We start from the raw sequence: 20,328 nt of genomic DNA, 5'->3' as shown, positions 1-20,328 counted from the left end.
AAGATACTGTATCATAGAGTTTAAGGCCAGAGATCATCCGGCCACCAGATCATCTAGTCTGACATCCTTTGCTCACTGTCTTGACCAGCTTGCCTATCATTGTCTCAGGGTTTCAAAATTTGGGTACCCTTCTCTTCATTGGAAAACTTCTCCAGATCAGAAACAGTCTGTCTCTGTACAGCAACCAGCACAATGGAGTCCCAACCCTGAGAGGAACCTTTGGATGCTATGGTAAAGCATAAGGTTTAACAATAACAGGCCTCCTAATATTAGTGATTCTCCTCTCTCTTATGCCAATTTTATTACAGTTTAAATTCACTGACACCAGTGAAGTTATTCCTGATTTACATCATCGTTAAGGAACACGACATTCTCATTTCCATGTCAATTCATCTGGACAATGTTTTAAGATTAGTGATGGAAACAAACACAGAGATGAGCCCAACGTGCTATACCTCGGGGTTAACACAGTGACATAGTAAAGCAAGACAGCTTAGGTGTAAAGAAAAAGGTGTCTTGTTTTGTTATTAATAAGTGATGCAGCAAGCAAGCAGAGTTGTAGGAAAGAAAGCTTTAGTAAATATGCTGAGATTATAGAGACAGCGATAGCAGCCTGGTCCCAACTTGTATTCCTGAACCCCCAGTATCCTATCAAAATAGCATCCCATGAAAACCTCCTGAAATGTTACTCTCCTTCACTTCCACTCATCACACTACACGTCCATCTTGTACGAATGCTAGGAGTATGAAACACAGTCAGTCTGCTGGCAGAGAATTACAATTTTCAAGTGTGATGTGATTGAACACAGATCTAATTTAGAGAAGGATTGAGAAAATGGAGCTGAAGTGGCAGTGAGCTTATATCAAAGCTGCAGAAAGAAATGCTATGAATATTTTCTGATGAAACTTGCATATGTAGGAAAACCACTCGCTGGACTTAGAAACTAAATTTGCTTGACCCAGTAGAAACGAACACTTAAGTTGGTCAGGGGAGACTGGAAATTCTATATTGTACCTCCAACATTAGAGAAATCAGTTCACAAAGGTCTCTTACATGTAAAATCATTTCCTCATGAGCCCAAAACATTGATATTGGGAGATTTTGATTACTCTGATATCAAATAGGATACTGACTATGTAAAAAACACATTGCTAGTTTTATTGCAGAATTGTTTCCTTATGCAGACAGACAGAATCCGAGGCTACTCCTGGCCTCATTCTTGGAAGTGAGTCAAGTATGAAAGGCACAGTTGATGCTGATCAAGATCTAGGATCTAGTTATTTCAATATAATTAGACGTGAAATACTTATGAGAGCAAGTATACAGAGATGCAACACCACAGTTTCTTACTTTAAAATAGCCAATTTGGAGTAAATGCAAGATACCTCAAGGAAAAATGTGATGGAGTTTTTATAATTTTGGAGAACATTTTTGTAAATGGAAAAATGGGATTAACACATTCCACGGGAGGTGGTTTGCTGCAGATGTGATTCATCTTGGCCGAGTCTAAACAAGGAATAGAGCACTCTGTGAGACGAAGAGCTGTATAAGGTTTAAGCAGAATGTGAAACTATCTAGTAAGGAGGAGAAAAGGCATTTCTATAAAACAGGTAGAACAAATTTGAAGAGCAAATCAAATTACCAGCTGTCCATCTATAGAAGAATTGTCCAGACATATGATATATGCAATAGGTAGAAAGGAAAACTGATCCAATAAAAATAAGGTTAGATGCTCTGCAGTTAGCACCCTTTGATGTCATGGAAGAGACTCAGGCCCAGTTACACAGGCACAATCTCTTTGGGCCAGATTTTTAATGGTATTTAGGCATCTAAAGATGCATCTAGGCATCTAATTGGATTTTCAAATCCAAGTTGAGCCACAGAATCATTTAAACAAAAATAGGGAGAACTCTGGTTTCTAACAAGAGATTATAAATGACTCGTATGTAAGTGTTTTAAACACAAAGCAAGCAGCAAAAGACAGCTTACATGGACTTCATAAATTCAACATGCTTCCTTGATTGATCCAAATACTATCACCCCCATACATGACTTAGAGTAGTCAGTTGCCAAAGGGGCATCAAGGATATGTGGCAGACTACACATCAGGAAGTGTAATAGGGATTTGTAGCTGTGTAGTGGGTCTTTAACTATGGTACTTAATACTTTCTGGACATCATATATACAGGTACTAATCCTCTGATCCAAATAATCCAATAGTTTTCAAGAGGTTCATAAACAATCAGTTGACTTTTATTTTATTTTTTATTAAAAAATTAGTAAATCTAAATGCTTAGGACCTGATTTTTTTTAAATCCCATATTCCAAGGCTGCGATCTAAATGTGCATTCTATTTGCACACACAATTACTGTGTTTGAACATACAAATAAGCGGTTTGCAAATGGTCAGTCTGTGAGGCAACTGTGAATACACTTGTGACTGGCTCTGGGCTGTTGAAACCTCAGCCCTAAGAATTTTAACACAGTTCCATACAAGTAGATACTGAATGGGTCATGAAATACAGACACTAACATGTTTTTATGAATGTAGTACTATTCAGTTGCTTTTTATTATTTAATTGCGTGCATACACACACACTAAAATACCACTATTATAAATAGTTTCACATTATTAAACCCATCTTAAGTTTGGCCTGCTGGTTCAAAAAACTGGACTGGGAGCTAGCATTTTGGAATTTCATTGTTGGCTCAGACACCAATCTACTGCATGACTTTGGGCAAGCAACTAAAACTTTCTTGTGCCTCAGTTTCCTGATCTGTAACAGGGATATACTGCTTACCTCCTACAAGTGTTGTTTGCCAATATTAATTAATTTAAGCCTAAGTGCATTAAGATCTGTGGATTACATAGGATACATAGAACACCAGACCCTGAAGCCAGCCTTTTTGTCCTTTTCTTCCTTCCTGGTCCAGTTCTTGGTTTTTAAAATAGCATGAGATTTATAAATCACCATATTTGATGGCAGTTGAAGAAGCCTCCCCTCATGCAGAAGCATATGGACCTGTAATCACAGCTGTCATTGTTTGATCTTTGCTATGCCATTCTGATAGAGGGCTCATCATCTTAATAAAATTGTGAAGGGATTAAAGTGATCTGCAGTTTCAGTAGCTAGTATAAAATTTACAAGTGCTTTCAGTCTTCATGCTTCAAGACATAAGCAGATAGAGTGAGGATGAAATCTGTTCTTCCTCCCATGGTGCAATTAGGTTCAGTGGGCCTGAACCTGTGCTCATTGAAGTCAGTGAGAAAATTCCTATTGACTTCAACAGTGTAGGATCAGACTAATATAAGGGATTTGTACCGTGCTCTGAATCGTTTAATATTGGCCATTATGGGTATGTCTACACTGCAGTAAAACACCCACAGCTGACCCTGTGTCAGCTAACTCAGGCTCGCGATTGTGGGGCTATAAAATTGCAATGTAGGCATTTGGGCTTGGACTGGAGCCTGGGCTCTGAGTCCCCAATCGTGGGGAGGGTCCCCGAGCCCGAGCACCTACACTGCAATTTTATAGCCCCGCAGCCCTAGCCCAAGTCAGCTGACACGGCAGTATAGACGTACGCTATAAGACACGGACTACTTGGGAAATTCTCTTGTGAAATTAGAGCTGGGTGGATAATGGATTTTTCAGTTCACTGGCAATTTCAAAAAAATCATTTGGGTCAAACCAAAAATGATTTTTGTCTAAAGTTTCAGCTAATCAAAAGGGCAAAAAATATCATTTCAGGTCAAACAAAACATTTTGTTCCACCCAAAATCAAATGTTTCATTTTAATTTAAAGCACGTTATTACATTTAAAAATTTTTAAAAATACATTGAAAGGAAATTTCAAAATCAAAAATATATTTGAATGCTAAAATCAAAAATGTTTCTTCTGGAAAATGTCAGAACAAAATGTTTCTTTTTTTGGAGGATTTTTTTGGGGGGAAGGGACGTTTTGACTGAAACAATTCACTAAGATTAATACAAATTCGTGAAATGTTTCAGTGTCACTGAATCTGTATTTTTTGCTGGAAAATGTTTCAGTCAAAAAATTTCATTCCGTTCTAGTCCAAATACTTTGTGGTATTACTGGGGTAGGTCCTGTATTCCAAGTGTGCTGTGCAAATGCTAGTTTATGCAAGTAGAAGAACCAAATTTACTATACTCTGTTCTTTCACTGAAAAGTCACCATGCTTCAAAATGTCATTAGAGGGATATATCCCTATCACTCAGAATTCCCTTTTTTGAGAAGAAGGTATGCAGCAAGGCTTAACAGCGCCAGCTGTTTGCAGTCAACAACATCCAGAGGTACTGGCCCATAAAGGAAAAAGAATGGCCAGTGCTTTGCTTCAGTCAGTATTTGTCTTCTTTGATAATAAATTGTTGATGATGACAAAATTGTTGATGATGCAAGAATCTCAGTATCTGTTCAATGCTTCTTATCTGCAGTATGGTTGGGTTTAGTATCCTAACCCCCTGCTCATTCCTATCACTACCACTTGATAAATGCTTGATTGTGACCTACAAAGGAAAAGGGCATCTTGACATGAACATAAGTAAAAGCACAAAGGGCCATATCCTCAACTGGTGATATAGCCATATTAACATAGTCCCATTAATCAATGTACACCAGCTGAGGACTTGGCCTGAAAATAGTTACACAAAATCACTCCTAACTTCCATTAATTAGAACAGAAGAATGCCATACTGGGTCAGACAGTGTCCTGTCTTCTGACAGTGGCTGCTGCCAGATGCTTCAGAGGGAATGAAAAGAACAGGGCATTTTCAAGTGATCCATCCCTTGTTGTCCAGTATACCAGCTTCTGCTAGTCAGAGATTTAAGGGTTACATCCCTGACCATCTTGGTGAACAGCCATTGATGGACCTATCATAAACTTATTTAGCTCTTTTTTTTAACTCAGTTATAGTTTTGGCCTTCACAACATCCCCTGGCAACAAGTTCCAAAGGTTGACTATGCATTGTATGAAGAAGCACTTTCTTTTGTTTGTTTTAAATCGGATGCCTAATCTTTTCATCGGGTCACCCCTAATTCTCGTGTTATGTGAAGGGGTAAATAATACTTCCTTATACACTTTCTCCACACCATTCATGATTTTATAGACCCCCATTATATCTCCTCTTAGTTATCTCTTTTCTAAGATGAGCAGTTCTAGTCTTTTTAATCTCTCCTCATATGGAAGTTGTTCATTTTGTTGCCTTTTTCTTTATCTTTTCCAATACAAATGAACTGCATGCAGAATTCAAGGTGTGGATGTACACTGGATTTATATAGTGGCATTATGAAATTTTGTCTTATTTTCTATCTCTTTTCTAGTGTCAAATACAAACTAGTTGTTTTCAACTTCCAAGCTTGTCACGACTGTTCCCACCTACATTTCTCTTCTTCCATCCCCTCCAGTGCCTCTGCTTGTTTCATATGCTCTGCAGTCTCTTTTTGTCTTCTCCCATGCACACGTTTCAGCATTAGGTCCTTTCTGCTTGGAACAGCCACAATTCCATGGGCTGGCCACCTGGTCTTTGCTTCTTACAACCCATTGAGTTCCAATGCCAGCTGCCCACAGAGAAGGTCTCCATTCAGTCTTGCACTGTTATTCCACACACCCTATCCATCCAAATTAGATTTGAATCTCTTGGGACAGGATAAGTCTTCTCAATGTTTTCATAGCACTGTGTACAAATAAGGCATTCAAGCTCTGTAAAAGAAGGGATGGAAGAATTTGTATAGTGGAAGGTGTTGCCGATGCTCCCCAAATAATAAATTATGATGAATTATCACACACAGTTTGGTTGGATCTAGGTAGTCTCAAAGCTTGTCACAGGCTGATGTAACTTCATTTGATGGTTTCTTTTTGCTTTGTGTGACGCTCCCCATGTCTTACGATTTTCATTCCTCAATTGTTTCACTGCTGGTCCTCCACTCCTCCTTCCTGTGCTGCTGCCATGAAATACCTGTGGACCATCAATGAAAGCCGAAAAAAAGTACCATCAAATGGCATTATTTTTCTGAACATGCCAGTGTGGACGGGTAGTGAGCTAGGGCGCCCGTGGCTGCTTTAATGTGCTCTAACTTGCAAGTGTAGCCAAGCCCAAAGAGTAACCAGATATTTCCAATCTGAATATCTTATTTCAGCAAGGAACAAGAACAACAATTAAAGTAACCCTGAGAGAGCACAGTGTGTGTATATATCACTCCAAATTAACAGACTGCATAGGGTTACCATACGTCCGGATTTTCCCGGACATGTCCGGCTTTTGGGGGCTCAAATCCCCGTCCGGGGGGAAATCCCCAAAAGCCGGGCATGTCCGGGAAAATCAGGAGGGAGGGAGGGCTCGGCCGGGGCCTCTTTGGCCGGGGCCGGTGCGGGGCCGGGCCGGGGTCGCAGTGCCGGGCCGGGCTGGGCGCGGGGCCGGGCGGGGAGCAGANAAGGAGATGGGGTTGACAGGAGCATTAAGGTGCAGAGCCAGTGTGGAGACAAAATGGCTCCTGCAGATACAGAGAGATTCTTCCTGCCTGGGGGCATGCTTCAAGGTCATTCCCATGGGATGGTGTGGGGGAATCTCCACATGGGGGTCCTCATGGATGTTCACTTCCCCCCTCACAGATTGTACCATGGACTGGAATGACCTGCCCTGTTTTTAGAGATGTATTTTTAAGTAGGGTTACCATACGTCCGTTTTTTCCCGGACACGTCCGGCTTTTCGGCAATCAAACCCCCGTCCGGGGGGAATTGCCAAAAAGCCGAACAATGCCGGCAGGGCACTTCCCCTCCCGCGGCTGCTCTGCTCCTCCCCTGACTCTTCGGCTCTGTTTAAGAGCCGAGCTGCCCGAGCGCTACCGGCTTCGGGCAGCCCCTGTGCCTCCGGACACTGCGCCGCCGGAGCCCGGGAGGGGAAGTGCCCGGCCGGCAGTTGGGGTCCGGAGGCAAGGGGGCCGCCTGAAGCCCATAGCGCTCGGGCAGCTCGGCTCTTAAACAGAGCCGAAGAGTCAGGGGAGGAGCAGAGCAGCCGCGGGAGGGGAAGTGCCCTGCCGGCATTGTTCGGCTTTTTGGCAATTCCCCCCGGACGGGGGTTTGATTGCCGAAAAGCCGGACGTGTCCGGGAAAAAACGGACGTATGGTAACCCTACTTAAAAATACATCTCTAAAAACAGGGCAGGTCATTCCAGTCCATGGTACAATCTGTGAGGGGGGAAGTGAACATCCATGAGGACCCCCATGTGGAGATTCCCCCACACCATCCCATGGGAATGACCTTGAAGCATGCCCCCAGGCAGGAAGAATCTCTCTGTATCTGCAGGAGCCATTTTGTCTCCACACTGGCTCTGCACCTTAATGCTCCTGTCAACCCCATCTCCTTGGTGGCACAGCTCTGTTGGAGAGAAGCTGAATTCTCTCTCCTAAATATATTTCATTCTTCTGGACCAGCTTTTCTTTTCCCCGGCATGTGCGGTCTCCAACCCTCCCGCAAACACAGACTTAGGGACGCATTGAGAAGCCTCCACAGGTATGGGGTGAGAGGGAGGCCCTCTCTTTTCACACAGGAAGGGAAAGATCCACAAACTGAGGGCTGTGAATCTCAAAAGGGATGATCAAAGCCAGAATATGAACTCTGTACCGTACCTTTGAGACATAGCGCAGTGAGCTTAGATCCATTACAGTACACACATCTGCGACTGTAAATTACCACTTGTAGACAGGCAGTGATGGACAGTGGTGCACTGTCCCTGGTCTTACTTCCATTGCTCGTGCAGACTCGCCTTATTTTTCTAACAACTCATAAGGTTTCATTTGTTTTTTTGGTGTTTTGGTTAATTATTTATTTACTGGGGTGGGGATTATAATCAGAAAAATGCTGAATGTGGCTTAGCAAAAGGCTTCAATTAAAAGTTAATTTGGGAAGCAGGCCTTGCTGTTTAAATATAGAATCATTTCAGCTTTATTCCATGCAGGCACAGCATAGTCACTGCAGCCCAACGCCTTCTTAGTAGAGGTGGTCAGAATTTTCTTTCCCCCCCTCTCACCCCACACACAAAGAAAACTTTATGTGAAAAACTAGATTTTTTTTTCAATTTTTGTCAATTACAAAAATGGGTTTTTATTGAAAAAACAAAACACCAAAACCCAATTTTTTCAGTTTAAAACAGTTTCAGTTTTTCAATAAAAACTTGAAAAATTTCAGTGAAAAATTGATATTTTTTCCATGAAAGCATTCATAAACTGAAAAGCCATTTTCCCAATGGACATTTTTTGACAGTTGTTTTTTTGTTTTGTTTTACCATCACTACTTCTCAGTTTCTTATTTTTCCAGTGACCAGCACTTGTGACCAAAGAAACATAAGTGAGATTCCCTGATGGGCCTCTAAGAGGTGCATCACAGAGCTTACAGGGGAGGGGGCTGTGGTGTCTTTAAGCCACCTTTGTGCCCTCCAGATCTTGGGGTGCTGAAGAGGCTCTTGACATAACTTAGGCCTGATCTACACCTAAAACCTAGGTTGACCTAGCAACATATCACTCAAGGCTGCAAAAAATGTCATGCCATGTGCAATGTAGTTAGGTTGAGCTAACCACACTGTAGATGCACCTAGATGGATGGAAGAATTCTTCTATTGACCTAGCTACCATCTCTCAAGTGGGTGGATTTACTCCAATGACAGAAAAACTCCATCCATTTCTGTTGTGTCTATATTACAGCACTATAGCTGCATCGCTGTAGCACTTGTACTGTAGACATACCCTTAGATAGCCCTGTGGGCCTGTCTGTGTTACAGCAGCTAGCTCTGAGTCTCTGCAGCCTGCATCCCTCAATACATCCCTCCTGCCACCAACCCCTTGTCCCCCCGGTACACCTTCCAGAACCTCAGGAGGCATCCTTATAGCTGTCCTGCACCATGCCTGTGCTAGGGGAATTCTGCTATAGCTGGACATGGGGCTTTTAGGGCCTCTTTACACCACTCTGGACCTTTCACATGGTGTAAAAAGGGTGGAGCGGGAATGCTGCGCTCATCCTAGCACTCTCCACATTGTTTTTTATTATGAAATATTTGTTTTATCATTATTAATGATAAAGGAATAATAGGAATGGGGCAGATTAATTTTTACAGCAAATAACTTAGATACACACCAAAGCCAAGCCCTTCAGTGCATTTAAATATTGAAGCAACACATTTTATTTTTTTTATTCAACCTCTCTATACATAGTGTAGTTTCTGGAGATATAGCCCTCTAACCTCATCAAAATAGCAGCCCTAACACTGCTTTCTGCCTTCCAGCTGGCCCCAAGCAACCTGGTTTCCTGTGTTCATAACCCTTCTTTCCCCAGCCTGTATGTCGTAACGTGCTGGTAACAATAACATTTCTGAAATCTAAGTGGCTCCCAGGCCAAAAAAGCTGAGCTCAGTCATCACAGGGGGAACGCAAACCATGGAGAGGTATTGTTTCTGACAGCAGTCCAAGAAACTCTTGGCACTCCAAGGCATTCCCAACGTCCTTTGCACTATTTCCAGGAAAAACGATTCCCGAGGCCTTGTGTTAAAAAAAAAAAAAAAAAAAAAAAAAGAGCTGGCTTATATCAATAAACATGATAACTGCTGTATTTTTCTCTTTAATCAGAGCACAGCTAGTATGTAGAAGCAATCAGAGCTGTGCCGAATGGCTGCTCTGTTTTAACTGTAGCATTTCAAAGCTTCCAGAAGCTCTCCTCTTGGGATACAAATTAACTCTTGTAGTGCCTGAATCTCAACTTAGACTGTATTGCAGATGGGGGTCAAACTTCAGGGAAAGCATATATTATCCAACACATCTCCTTGGGTGACATATGAAGGAAATATTTGCGGGGGCGGGGGGGACAAGGGGGAATGACCATTTTTCCCAATTGAAAACAGACCTTACATTGCTTATTCATCTTGGTTTTATATATATACACATATATCTCCGTTACTAGACTGGCAGAACCACTGTGCGGCCTAGTGGAATGAGCACAGGGCTGGAATCTAATGCTCTGTTTTTAAGGAACTCATTAATAGCCTGTTCCAAAGCCCTCTGAAGTCAGTGGGAATCTTTCACAGGCTTTGAATGCTGGGAACGCTATACTTGATCCAGCTAAGTACTGAAGTTTGTGATTAATTTTAATCATGTGCTAGTCCCTTGAAGTAAACAGAACTATGCACGTTTACACCAGTTCAGAATCTGGCCCCCAGTGGACAAAGCATTGGACCATGTACTGTAGAGAAAGGGGTGAACAAACTATTGGCAATCTCCACAGAATTAATTCCATTTGCTATTATTATCTGTAAAAGGCAATAAGTGAAAATGTTCAGCTCAGCGCTCAGAAAGAAGAATGAACACAGCAAGAAGTTGCAGGTATCCTTTCTTGGGCTAAGTAGAATATAGTAGATTTTGGCTTATTTTATTCTTCTTTTAGAATGCAATAAAATGTACCCCTTCAACTCTGGGTTGTTACTACTTGCACTAAAAGTTTCAAATGGCCTTTTCGTTTTGATGCTCAATATTTTAAGAGGGTTACGCTGGAATGAAGAGCAGACATTTAAATTCATAAACTCATAGACTTTAAGCCAGAAGGGACCAATGTGATCATCTAGTCAATTGTTGTTAATTTAGAAATCTTAATAATTTAGAACATTGAATGCTCTTAACATTTTATCGCTTCAGGCAAGATTGGAGCGAGGGTTTGGGAATGGGGCAGGGAGGTGAACAGGGTTAAATGTCTACTGTATATTTCTCCACTTCCCTCCCCAAGAACAATATTTTGAGAGAGTCAGCAAGAAGCTATTATTCCTAAAACAGTGGAAAATCTTTGGCTTGTTTTCAGATTTCACCCCATTCGCTGTCACTATCCACAGTACCATGGAACACTCACTGCCGCCTTTATTGCAAACCATCGTGCAACCAGACTGCCTTTTAAATGCACTCTTAGCAGACGTGAAAGTAAGCCAGTACGCCCCGGTACGGTGTACCGGCCGGGGCTGTAGAAGCACGGGATCCCCGGGTCCTTTAAATAGCTCCCGGAGCCCAGGGTAGCGGGAGGCTCCAGGGGCTATTTAAAGGGCCCGGGGCTCCAGCTGCCTCTGCCACCCCGGTCCTATAAATAGCCGCCGGAGCTCCGCCGCTTCCCCAGGGCTCCTGCGGCTATTTACAGGGCCGGGGCGGTAGAAGCAGGGGAGCCCCAGGCTGCTGCTGCTACCGGGGGGGGGGGGGGGGGGGGGGACACACTTACCTTACAGAGTGGGCTGGGACTGGCTCTGACTCCCTAGGCCAAGCCCCTTCCGGGGGCCAGAGCTGGCCCCAGCATACCGGTAAGTCACTGGACTTACTTTTACCCCTGATTCTTAGAAAGCCAGAGAAGTTATACATTTTCATGATTCCACTATAAAGTGCACTCTGTATTATTTCATCTTTATGTCTCTCTCACCTTTGTACCCATCAGATCTTTCAAACAGGCAGGCTTGCTTTGATATACAGTGTGGGTGTTTTATTTTTTAAACAAATATGAAAGCTTTTAGATCTTAGGGAAATTTAAAGTACAAGATCTAGTAAATCTGAGGAATTTTCACTCCCTGTTTTGATGATTCCCTCCTCTGTCCCCCCCCCCACCAAATCTTACTCAACTGTTATTACAAATACTTAACCATGTTACTAGTTGAGCAGTTTTCTTCCCCTACTTTGGCAGCTGCTGTGTTTGGGAAATTCCAGCTCTCCAAATATGGAGGTGTGTGTCAGGCAAACCTCCGTTACTTGTTTCATAACCGTACATTGGCAAGATGACTTGTTGGTATTAGCACCGAAAATCCTAATGGCGTTAACCCCCCGGGCGTGCCTGAGGCAATGGGATGCCTATGTTCTAAGTGCTAATGCCTTTGGGACATAATCACTGAGGCCAAGTCAATAAATGGGGCTGTTTTATAGCATGAGGTTATAAATTAAGTCTTTTTTAGCAATATAGCTAGAGTAAGGGTTTACAAGACCTTGTGTGAAAGGGAATGACATTCATGCTGTCGAGACAGTTCCCACCATTGCAGAGCCAGATGGCTGGCAACATGTTTTGGCTTTTCAGGAAAGAAATATAGCACCATTAGCTGAACTTGGAGAAAGTCTAGCAAAATAACCTTAAAAGTTGGGTTTGTAGGCCTAGTCACGATCGATTGTCAGTGACATTTACTATAGTATGCGCTATTTCCTTTCTTCCCTGCAGAGACCCCTGGAAAAGCCGGATGGCCTGGATGTTTCAGATCAGAGCAAGGAGCATCCTCAGCATCTGTGTGAGAAGTGCAAAGTTTTGGGCTACTACTGCCGTCGTGTGCAATAAACCTTCAAGGGTGGCCTCTTCCGTCCCCATCATCCTGCGAGATCCTTTGGCAGCACGCGGTCAACAGCAACACAGAATACAAGACAAAAAAAAAAAAACTAAAAAAAAGATTGCCAATTTTGCCTATCTTTAACTAATAATATGCCTTACCATTAATAGAATGTAACACTTTTCCTGTGTATGTGTATACGTGCAAGATATATTTATAGGACTATGGTGTGTTTTATATATCGATCTATCTATATATCTATCAAACAGTGTTACTGATAGTGTTCACAATGGAACCACTGCTGTGGTTTCTGTTGATTGTTTACACAGTTCCTATATCATGGCCAGGTGAAATGAAGAGAAGTGCTGTGTGTTAGGCAAGATATAATGTTCACTGGGGAGTAAACATTATGAATGGCTTTTGCAGGACTTAGGTAACCTGCAAGGCCACTAATTGGGAGTGCTCGCTAACCCCATGAACATTATTCCTCTTATACGACAAGACAAAGGAAGATTCAACAAGCCACAGCATTAAAGAAGGGAAACTATCATGTTTTCCTTGCTTTGGAAGATTTGAAAGTTTCATGCTACTGCTTTCTTGGACTTCCACTGCTTAATATAACTTGGGTAGGGTGTAGGTGGACTCAGTGAAGGTAAAACAAAGTGTATAATTGTTTGAGAGAGTGGGGTTTTTTTTTTATGGAAATAGAGAATAGCAGCTGGATAGATTGTCAGTAAGGATTCCAGCATCTTTTGGGAGAGAATAGTGTTTGCTTTCCTCAGGCTGTGATTGACTGAAATCCTTCTCTTGTCATATAATTTCTTTTAAATGGGCCCTTTATGTGTATTTGCTATTCATTAGGCCACAAGCACACTAAATTTACTGTGAATAATGGGGAATGAGAATGATGAAATTTGTCCCCAAGCCCTAATTGAGTGAGTAACCAGACTTAATATTTATACTAGTTCGAAAGCCACTTTCTGGAAATATTTTTATGTCCTGTTTTCTACTGTGCAAATTTATTAATATAAAAGTATATACTTATGTAGCCACAGGGGTTGTATAGGGCATGAAGAACATAACCTACCCTCTTCTCTGTCTTTCTAAAACATCTATATAGGTTAGGAGAAATGTAGTAATTGTATGTGGTTGTCCTATTTCAGGTAGAAGGGACTTTGTGCAGGAAGATCCTGTTACAAAGAAAAATATATTATCAGAGATTGGGGAATGTCATGAAATGAAAGTACCTCAAGACAGTAGTCTGGTTTTGTATGTATTTTTAAGAGTAGATTGGCAAAAGGACAGAATGAATAAGACTTGTATGTGTCATCCACTTCTATAGAAAGCTTCTATAGAAAGCTACAGGAGGGTGTTTTTTTAAAATCAATAATTTTCATGACATTTTCTTTAAGAAATGGATGTGTGTGTTATTGTTATGTAGTGGAACTGTTTTAAATTCAAAACACTCATAGCAAGTTAAAGCTGTTTCAAAGTTAAATTTGATAGATACAATCCAGAGTTATCGCATGCTAAGGTAGGATGAGGTGGTACCAATACAACCAGTCAAAGTCTTGTAAAGCAGATTAAAAACTTGTAAGTAAGCATTCGCATGTGAAATGTGAAGATCTTCACAAAGTTGATCTAGAGTGAAACTTTTGCCATTTCCATGTTTGTCTGTGAACAGGGCAAAACGTTGATGGGGCAAAAAATGATTTGTTTAGAAATTTCACACAAAATTCAGTTTTCACAATTTATGGGGAACCCAAAAATTCAAGTTGTAAGTAATGTGGTCTACTAGTTAGAGTAGTGTACTGGGAGACAGGACACACGGATTCTGTCCTGGGTTCTGCCAGTGGCCTGCTGTTTGACATTGGGCAACTCTCTGAACCTCTCCATGCCTCAGTTTCCCCATCTGCAAAATGGGGATAATAATACTTAACATACCTACCTCACCAGGGTATTGTGAGGTTTATTTAATGTCTAAAGGCCTTTTGACATTGTTGGATGAAAACTGCTATATAATTACAAAATAATATTAAGTTAAACACTTTGAGACTAATTTTGCCCAGTTAGCAGTACCATAATTTAAAACAAAAATGACTGAAATTTAACACTGATCACAGATTTTGATTGCCTAAATCAAGTGAGACAGTTAGCATCTTCAAGAGGGAACGCATTCTTAGCCGAAGACTGAAAAGTACACTTAGGGACAGATTTTCTAAACAAATCTTCTTAGTTTGCCCATGAAATAAGAACATTTGTGCATGCCAGTTTAGAGGTGGGTTTTTAAAACTTGGCCTCAGTGTTAATTTTGACCCATTGTTTGGGGTGTCAGTAATGCAAAGGGGAATATTGCAAGAAGGCCATACAATAAACTGGCTATAATTTTTTCCCTTGAGCACTTAATGGTATATTAGCAGCAATTTCTTTGACACTTAAGATCCAGCTAAAGGAAAAGTTAAGAAATAGCACCAAACAAAAGCTAAGAGAAAAGCCGTTTTCTTCATAAAGCTAAGAATGTATCAACCAATCTGCCTCTCCATTTCAAAGTAATTTCAAATTTGTGGCAACTACTTAAAGAAGAAATACTATTGATCAGGGCCGGCTCCAGCATTTTTGCCACCCCAAGCAGCGGGGGGGGAAAAAAAAACCACGATTGGCAGCCCTTTGCTTCATTCTTCAGCAGCAATTCAGCGGCAGGTCCTTCCCGCCGAATTGCCGCCGAAGAGCCAGACGTGCCGCCCCTTTCCGTTGGCCGCCCCAAGCACCTGCTTGCTGTGCTGGTGCCTGGAGCCGGCCCTGCTGTTGATGAACATCAGAGCTGCAAAATATGTAGTTATAGGTAGCTATAATTACATGCTATATTTAAGCCACTGCAGGATCTTAACATAGACCAGTTGAAGGACATTATTAAACAAAATTGTTGCCTTTTTCACATTAGTACCATTTTAAATGTTATTTGTTCAGGTTCAGTACTGCATTACTTTTAGCTTATAGATTTCTAGGGAATGCTTTAAAGCAAGGTTCCCAAATATACATCCAATGTGGCTTTAATACAACTACCATTTGCATATGCATAGAATAACCCTTTTTTTTTTTAACATACTTGTTGGAGGTTAAACACTCATGTCATCATATTATTCTACATGTTAGAAATGTCAGCACATTAACTGAAGACACAAATCAAATGCATTTGGGTCCTGGTCCAACTCCAGATGAAGTCAATGGAAAGACTCCCATTGACTTCTCCGGGCTTTGGAGTTTCCCCATCCCACCCCACCCCATTTTAGTTAGTGAAAGGAAAGGATGACTATTGCTGGCTGGAACCAGGCAAGGACTATGCAAGCTTCCCTACACATCTCTATCAGTGAACCCTTTTCATGACCAATAGCATCCCCCTCTTATTGTAGTCTTCCACCTGTGGTGATTAAGCAATTACCACTTAATCTTGCACAATGTACCCAAATGAGGTGTAGAATGAAACCCACCAAATGTATTGTCACTGGTGACCTAGTAAGTACATCTTTAATTCATACTTAGTAAGCACATTTGAAATAATCAAGGGGCAAATGGGATCCTCCTCTCTGCTTATTCTGGAGAAGAGGGGCCAGAAGCAGGTAGTGAAGGAGTTAAGACTGTGGGAAAGCAAGAAGCAACACTCCCTGGCCTGCTCCCCTCTCCCCAGAGTCCACAAAAACCACTCCACATAATGGGGGCGCCACAGGTATATAAGCCAGAAAGAGGGGGCAGAAAGGGAAGCAGCATGCTTTTCTCTGAGCCTGGTAGGGATAGATGTTGCTTCATGCAGAATTTATTCTGGCCATGGTTTCCATCTGTATCAATGAAGCAAGATATATGGTGCAGTCCGTGAGGTGTGGAGAAAGAGTGAACAACACGAAATGCCAAAGAGCTGGAGAAGTCAGCTCACAATGCTTACTGCCCCTACATCCACAGGGATGAAATTTGGCATTCCCTCTGGGTTTTTGGGACACCCAGACTCACTGTGCATTGTCAAAAACCCCATCACTTCAAGGGGTGGATCTGGGGAAAAGCCCACATGGCCAAACAAAGTTTCAGGTGTACTCCGGCCCCCTCCTGATGGGTTTATTTGTAGGAGTGGAATGTTGAGCTCTTGGGATTTATCTTTATTGGTAAGTATCCTTATTGTATATGGATTTATAGATCAGTATCAGAACATATTCCACTGTTAATCTGCAGTAGTTCACAGTTGTTAGTCTTTAGTAATGGCATAGTTTTTAGTAAAGGTTGAAATTTTCTGAATTTCAGATTTACACATTTCTTTATAAAAAAAAAATTAATGTTGAGTAAGTGAAGATGATTTTTGCTCAGTTTTTTTGGTAAAAATTCATCCCATTTTTGACCAGCTGAACTGGCTGAAATTTTTCAAATTTGAAAATTTTCTTCAAAATTTCTGATTTAGACCTGGAAATTATGGGATTATTTTTTCCTCAAATTTTCATGAAAAATGTCTACCATTTTTTCTTTGATCAGCTCTAGTTTTTTAACTCATCAACTGGTATTCCATGCTGGGTTTTAGCGGTTTTATTGAAAGTCAAAAGCAAGTCTTAGTGAAAACATTTGTGATTCAGTACAAATTAATTCAGTCAAATTCTGCCCGAAGGAATTTAAGTCGCTTCCCTGAGTCTGCTGATAGCGGCACACGTGAGAGCAGGATTTGATCCTATGGATATGTTTGGGAAACTCAATTATAAACATTAGATTGTTATCTACCTGTGAATTGAACTGTGCACCACACCCTATTCCTTGTTTCTTCTGGAGACTTTTATCATTCATTTTTTCCATGTAAGTCATAATTCTTCCTTCCTTCAGTCAATCAGAACCTTCATGTATACCTGATCTTCTGGATCACTATTGCTCAGGAAAAAAAATAATCAGTTGACAGGGGTACATCAGTTTGCACCAGCTGAGGATACTTCCCCCCCACCCCCCAAATAATTTAAATCTTGGCCCCAGGTTACCCAGTTTCTACTGCTGCTTCCCCATAATACATTATGATGCCACCTGAGAAAAATCCAAGGCCTTGGTGTCTCAAAATTGTTTTTTAATTGCAAGTAAATACACAAAAGGTAAATATTATTTCTGCAAATAAGTGTATTTTAAAGTTCCCCATTATATGGGACCTAGTCTGTAAACTATAATGTGAAGTTATGTATATCAGAGGAGGCCATTTATAGAAGGATCCTCTATATTTTACCTTTTTTGTACAACATGGAATTTAGACTAGACATTAATTGCAGACTCTTGAAGCTATAGCCATTATTCCAAAAATGAAACTACTTAAACCAGTAGATGAAAACTAAGACCATTTGAAAGTATTAGAAATAAATAGATTAGTTCTCTCTGGCTTGCAGTTAAATCATTTGTGTGTGTCCAGTCAGGGCCGGCTCCAGGGTTTTGGCCTCCCCAAGCATCCAAACAAAAACAAAACAAAAAAAAAGCCACAATCGCAATCTGCGGCGGCAATTCGGCGGGAGGTCCTTCGCTCTGAGCAGGAGTGAAGGACAGTCCGCCGAATTGCCACTGAACAGCTGGACGTGCCGCCCCTCTCCGAAGTGGCCGCCCCAAGCACCTGCTTGGTAAGCTGGTGCCTGGAGCCGGCCCTGTGTCCACTACATATTCTAAGTGCTAGTCAGTGAATAGCATGCAGTAATTCATCAACATACAAGCATTGTTAAAATGAAGTGACTCAGCATGTGTTTCTCACTTGCTTCTGCCAACATAATTAGAAGTTTGATGGAATTTTAGCCCCTCAAAATGTAATTTTTTAAGACATCACTCCACTCCTGATTGAATATCAGTGCATATCAGTTTTACATCTGCAAAAACCACTGCTGTCCATTTATATTGCCTAAGTGCTCAGAGGGCTGATAGAGATTTTAGATGTATGGATGACGGTTTGCGTTTTTAGGATGAATTTCAAAGGGACAATCGTGTGCAGTTACTAGATGTAGTTGATTGATATTAATGTTTACCCCCTGTATGAAGTATTTTACAGTTTTACTTGCAGATGTGTATTTATCTTGAGTTATACTTGACGGAGTTCATTTCAGTTTTTGTTTGTTTTTGTTTTGTTTTAATACTATGTGTGTATTTTGGAAACCTTTTTAGATGTTAAAATTTTTGAATGGTTACAAATATTTCTTGTAATACTGAATTATCTTATCTGGAAACTCTTTGCAGTAACTTTTTTGTATATATTTGAGGGCCTTTTAAAAAAAAGAAAAATAGTATTGTTTGTTTTGTTTTTTTTAAAAAGTGTTTTTACAACTTGGAAGCTTTCAAAAGGGCCTTGCTCTCAACTAGAATACTAACAGAGGTAAGAGTTTTCTTAAGTATTTTGCAAAACTAAGGGTATATCCTCAAGAAAATATTTATGGAAGTAATTTACATTTTTGTTTTTTTACAATGCTTTTGTTTGTATAAAGTATGCAACAGAACTACATTAAGAAGGAAATATTGTCTACATAGAATATTATATGAAAGTTGGTACATAATTCTGACAAAAAACCCTTGCAATTCTTTAAGCCATATTGTTTTTGTTTTCCTTGGATGAAAATATCAGTATTAAGTAACCAATGTATTATTCAAGTGCATAGACTTCTATTAATGAGCTTATGCAGTTTATTTATATGTGTATTTTGGGAAGTATTGCCTCTTTAGGCAAAGCTATAACTAGATGTATTCATGAGTAAGGATCAGATAATATTATACTATCACTTTATGACCTTGTGAGAGAGACAGTAAATGCTGAAAGCACAGTACCTATTCAGCTTTCAGAAATTCTGGAACACAGATATTCAGTTTTTGTATTGTAGGGATTTTCTTTTCATAATGTGAGGGTGGGTGCGTGTGAAGGTTTGGTTGGGGGGGCATCATTTGACAAACTGACATTCATGACAGTTTGCAGACAATAAACAGACAGCTGCAACGCAATACTGGCTAAAGCAATATTGTCAATCAAAGGACATAATGGAAAAGGATCAAGGTAGATTGTTGTAGGGATTTGTGTCTATTTTAATTAGAATTCATAGTGTGATAGAATATGCATGTATTTGAAGCATTTTTACACTTTACGTTTCATGTAGCTTGATTATGTAATGGATTTTGTTTTTAAACCATGCTTAAATGGAAGGTTTGCCTAATCCTGTTCTGGACTTTTGTTTCCTTTAAAAGGTTATTTAGTACAGCAGTCACTACATTGTATAATAGTGCTAAAACTGTATCTTATGAATTTCTGCAGCTTTAAAAATTAGCTTAATTATTATGACTTTTGTTTGTTTTTAACCAGCTGTACCCACTGACCTTGTCAATTTTAGTTGCCAATTTGTATGATTTTCTTTTCTGTAATTGTTAATAAACTTGTACAGCTTAAAAACAAAAACCTATGGACAAAGGCCTCAGAGGGACCAGTCCTACCTCAGCAACCAAGATGATAACTCACTCAACTAGTGACTGTGTTGCTGAAAAGACTGTAAAGCCTCTGTTGTGGATTGTCCATAAAATGGCATTCCGACATGTGCCTTATTAGCTGGATAGTATACAGCTTTCCTCTAGTATCATAGCATTTTAATGCTGTATTAAAATATTGCAACAACACAGTGACAGAGTTGTGTGCTTTTGTTGAGAGTTGTTTGTTTCAGGGTTTTAACATAACTTGTGTTGGTTTCATGGTAATAATGCAAGACCGGGTGCTGGCAGTCATAGCACGAGCTTATCCCAACAACCCAGACCTTAGAAAGAGCAGATCACCACGCCAGTTCAGTCCTTTAGCCCTCTGCTAGTTTGGTCACATTGCAATTTAGCAGGGTTTCTCTTGTGAGCAAGTCTTCTCTGTCGGGGACAGAGTTACAGTAGTGCATCCAGTGCTCATGGTTGTATCGCCAATATCACGGTCTCTAGTGCTTTTCTTAAAGCCCTCAGAATCATGTTCTTACCCGAGAATCTTCAC

The 20,328-nt window shown here is 40.7% G+C and overlaps 1 protein-coding gene across 1 annotated transcript in view; it reads left to right on the top strand.

The window, feature by feature from the left end:
• Nucleotides 1–19,978, top strand: part of ZCCHC24 (zinc finger CCHC-type containing 24) — a 161,326-nt gene extending 141,348 nt beyond the window's left edge. Inside the window, exon 4 of the mRNA XM_034775178.1 lies at nt 12,236–19,978. Within this exon, the coding sequence (XP_034631069.1) occupies nt 12,236–12,349 (114 nt within the window). The 3' untranslated portion in view covers nt 12,350–19,978. The remainder of the gene's footprint in view (nt 1–12,235) is intronic.
• The last annotated feature ends 350 nt before the right edge of the window (nt 19,979–20,328 follow it).

This window comes from Trachemys scripta, chromosome 7, assembly GCF_013100865.1.
Source record: "Trachemys scripta elegans isolate TJP31775 chromosome 7, CAS_Tse_1.0, whole genome shotgun sequence".
Taxonomy (NCBI): Eukaryota; Metazoa; Chordata; order Testudines; family Emydidae; genus Trachemys; species Trachemys scripta.
The sequence above is the reverse complement of the archived record's forward strand: the minus strand, read 5'-3'. Positions and strand labels throughout refer to the sequence as shown.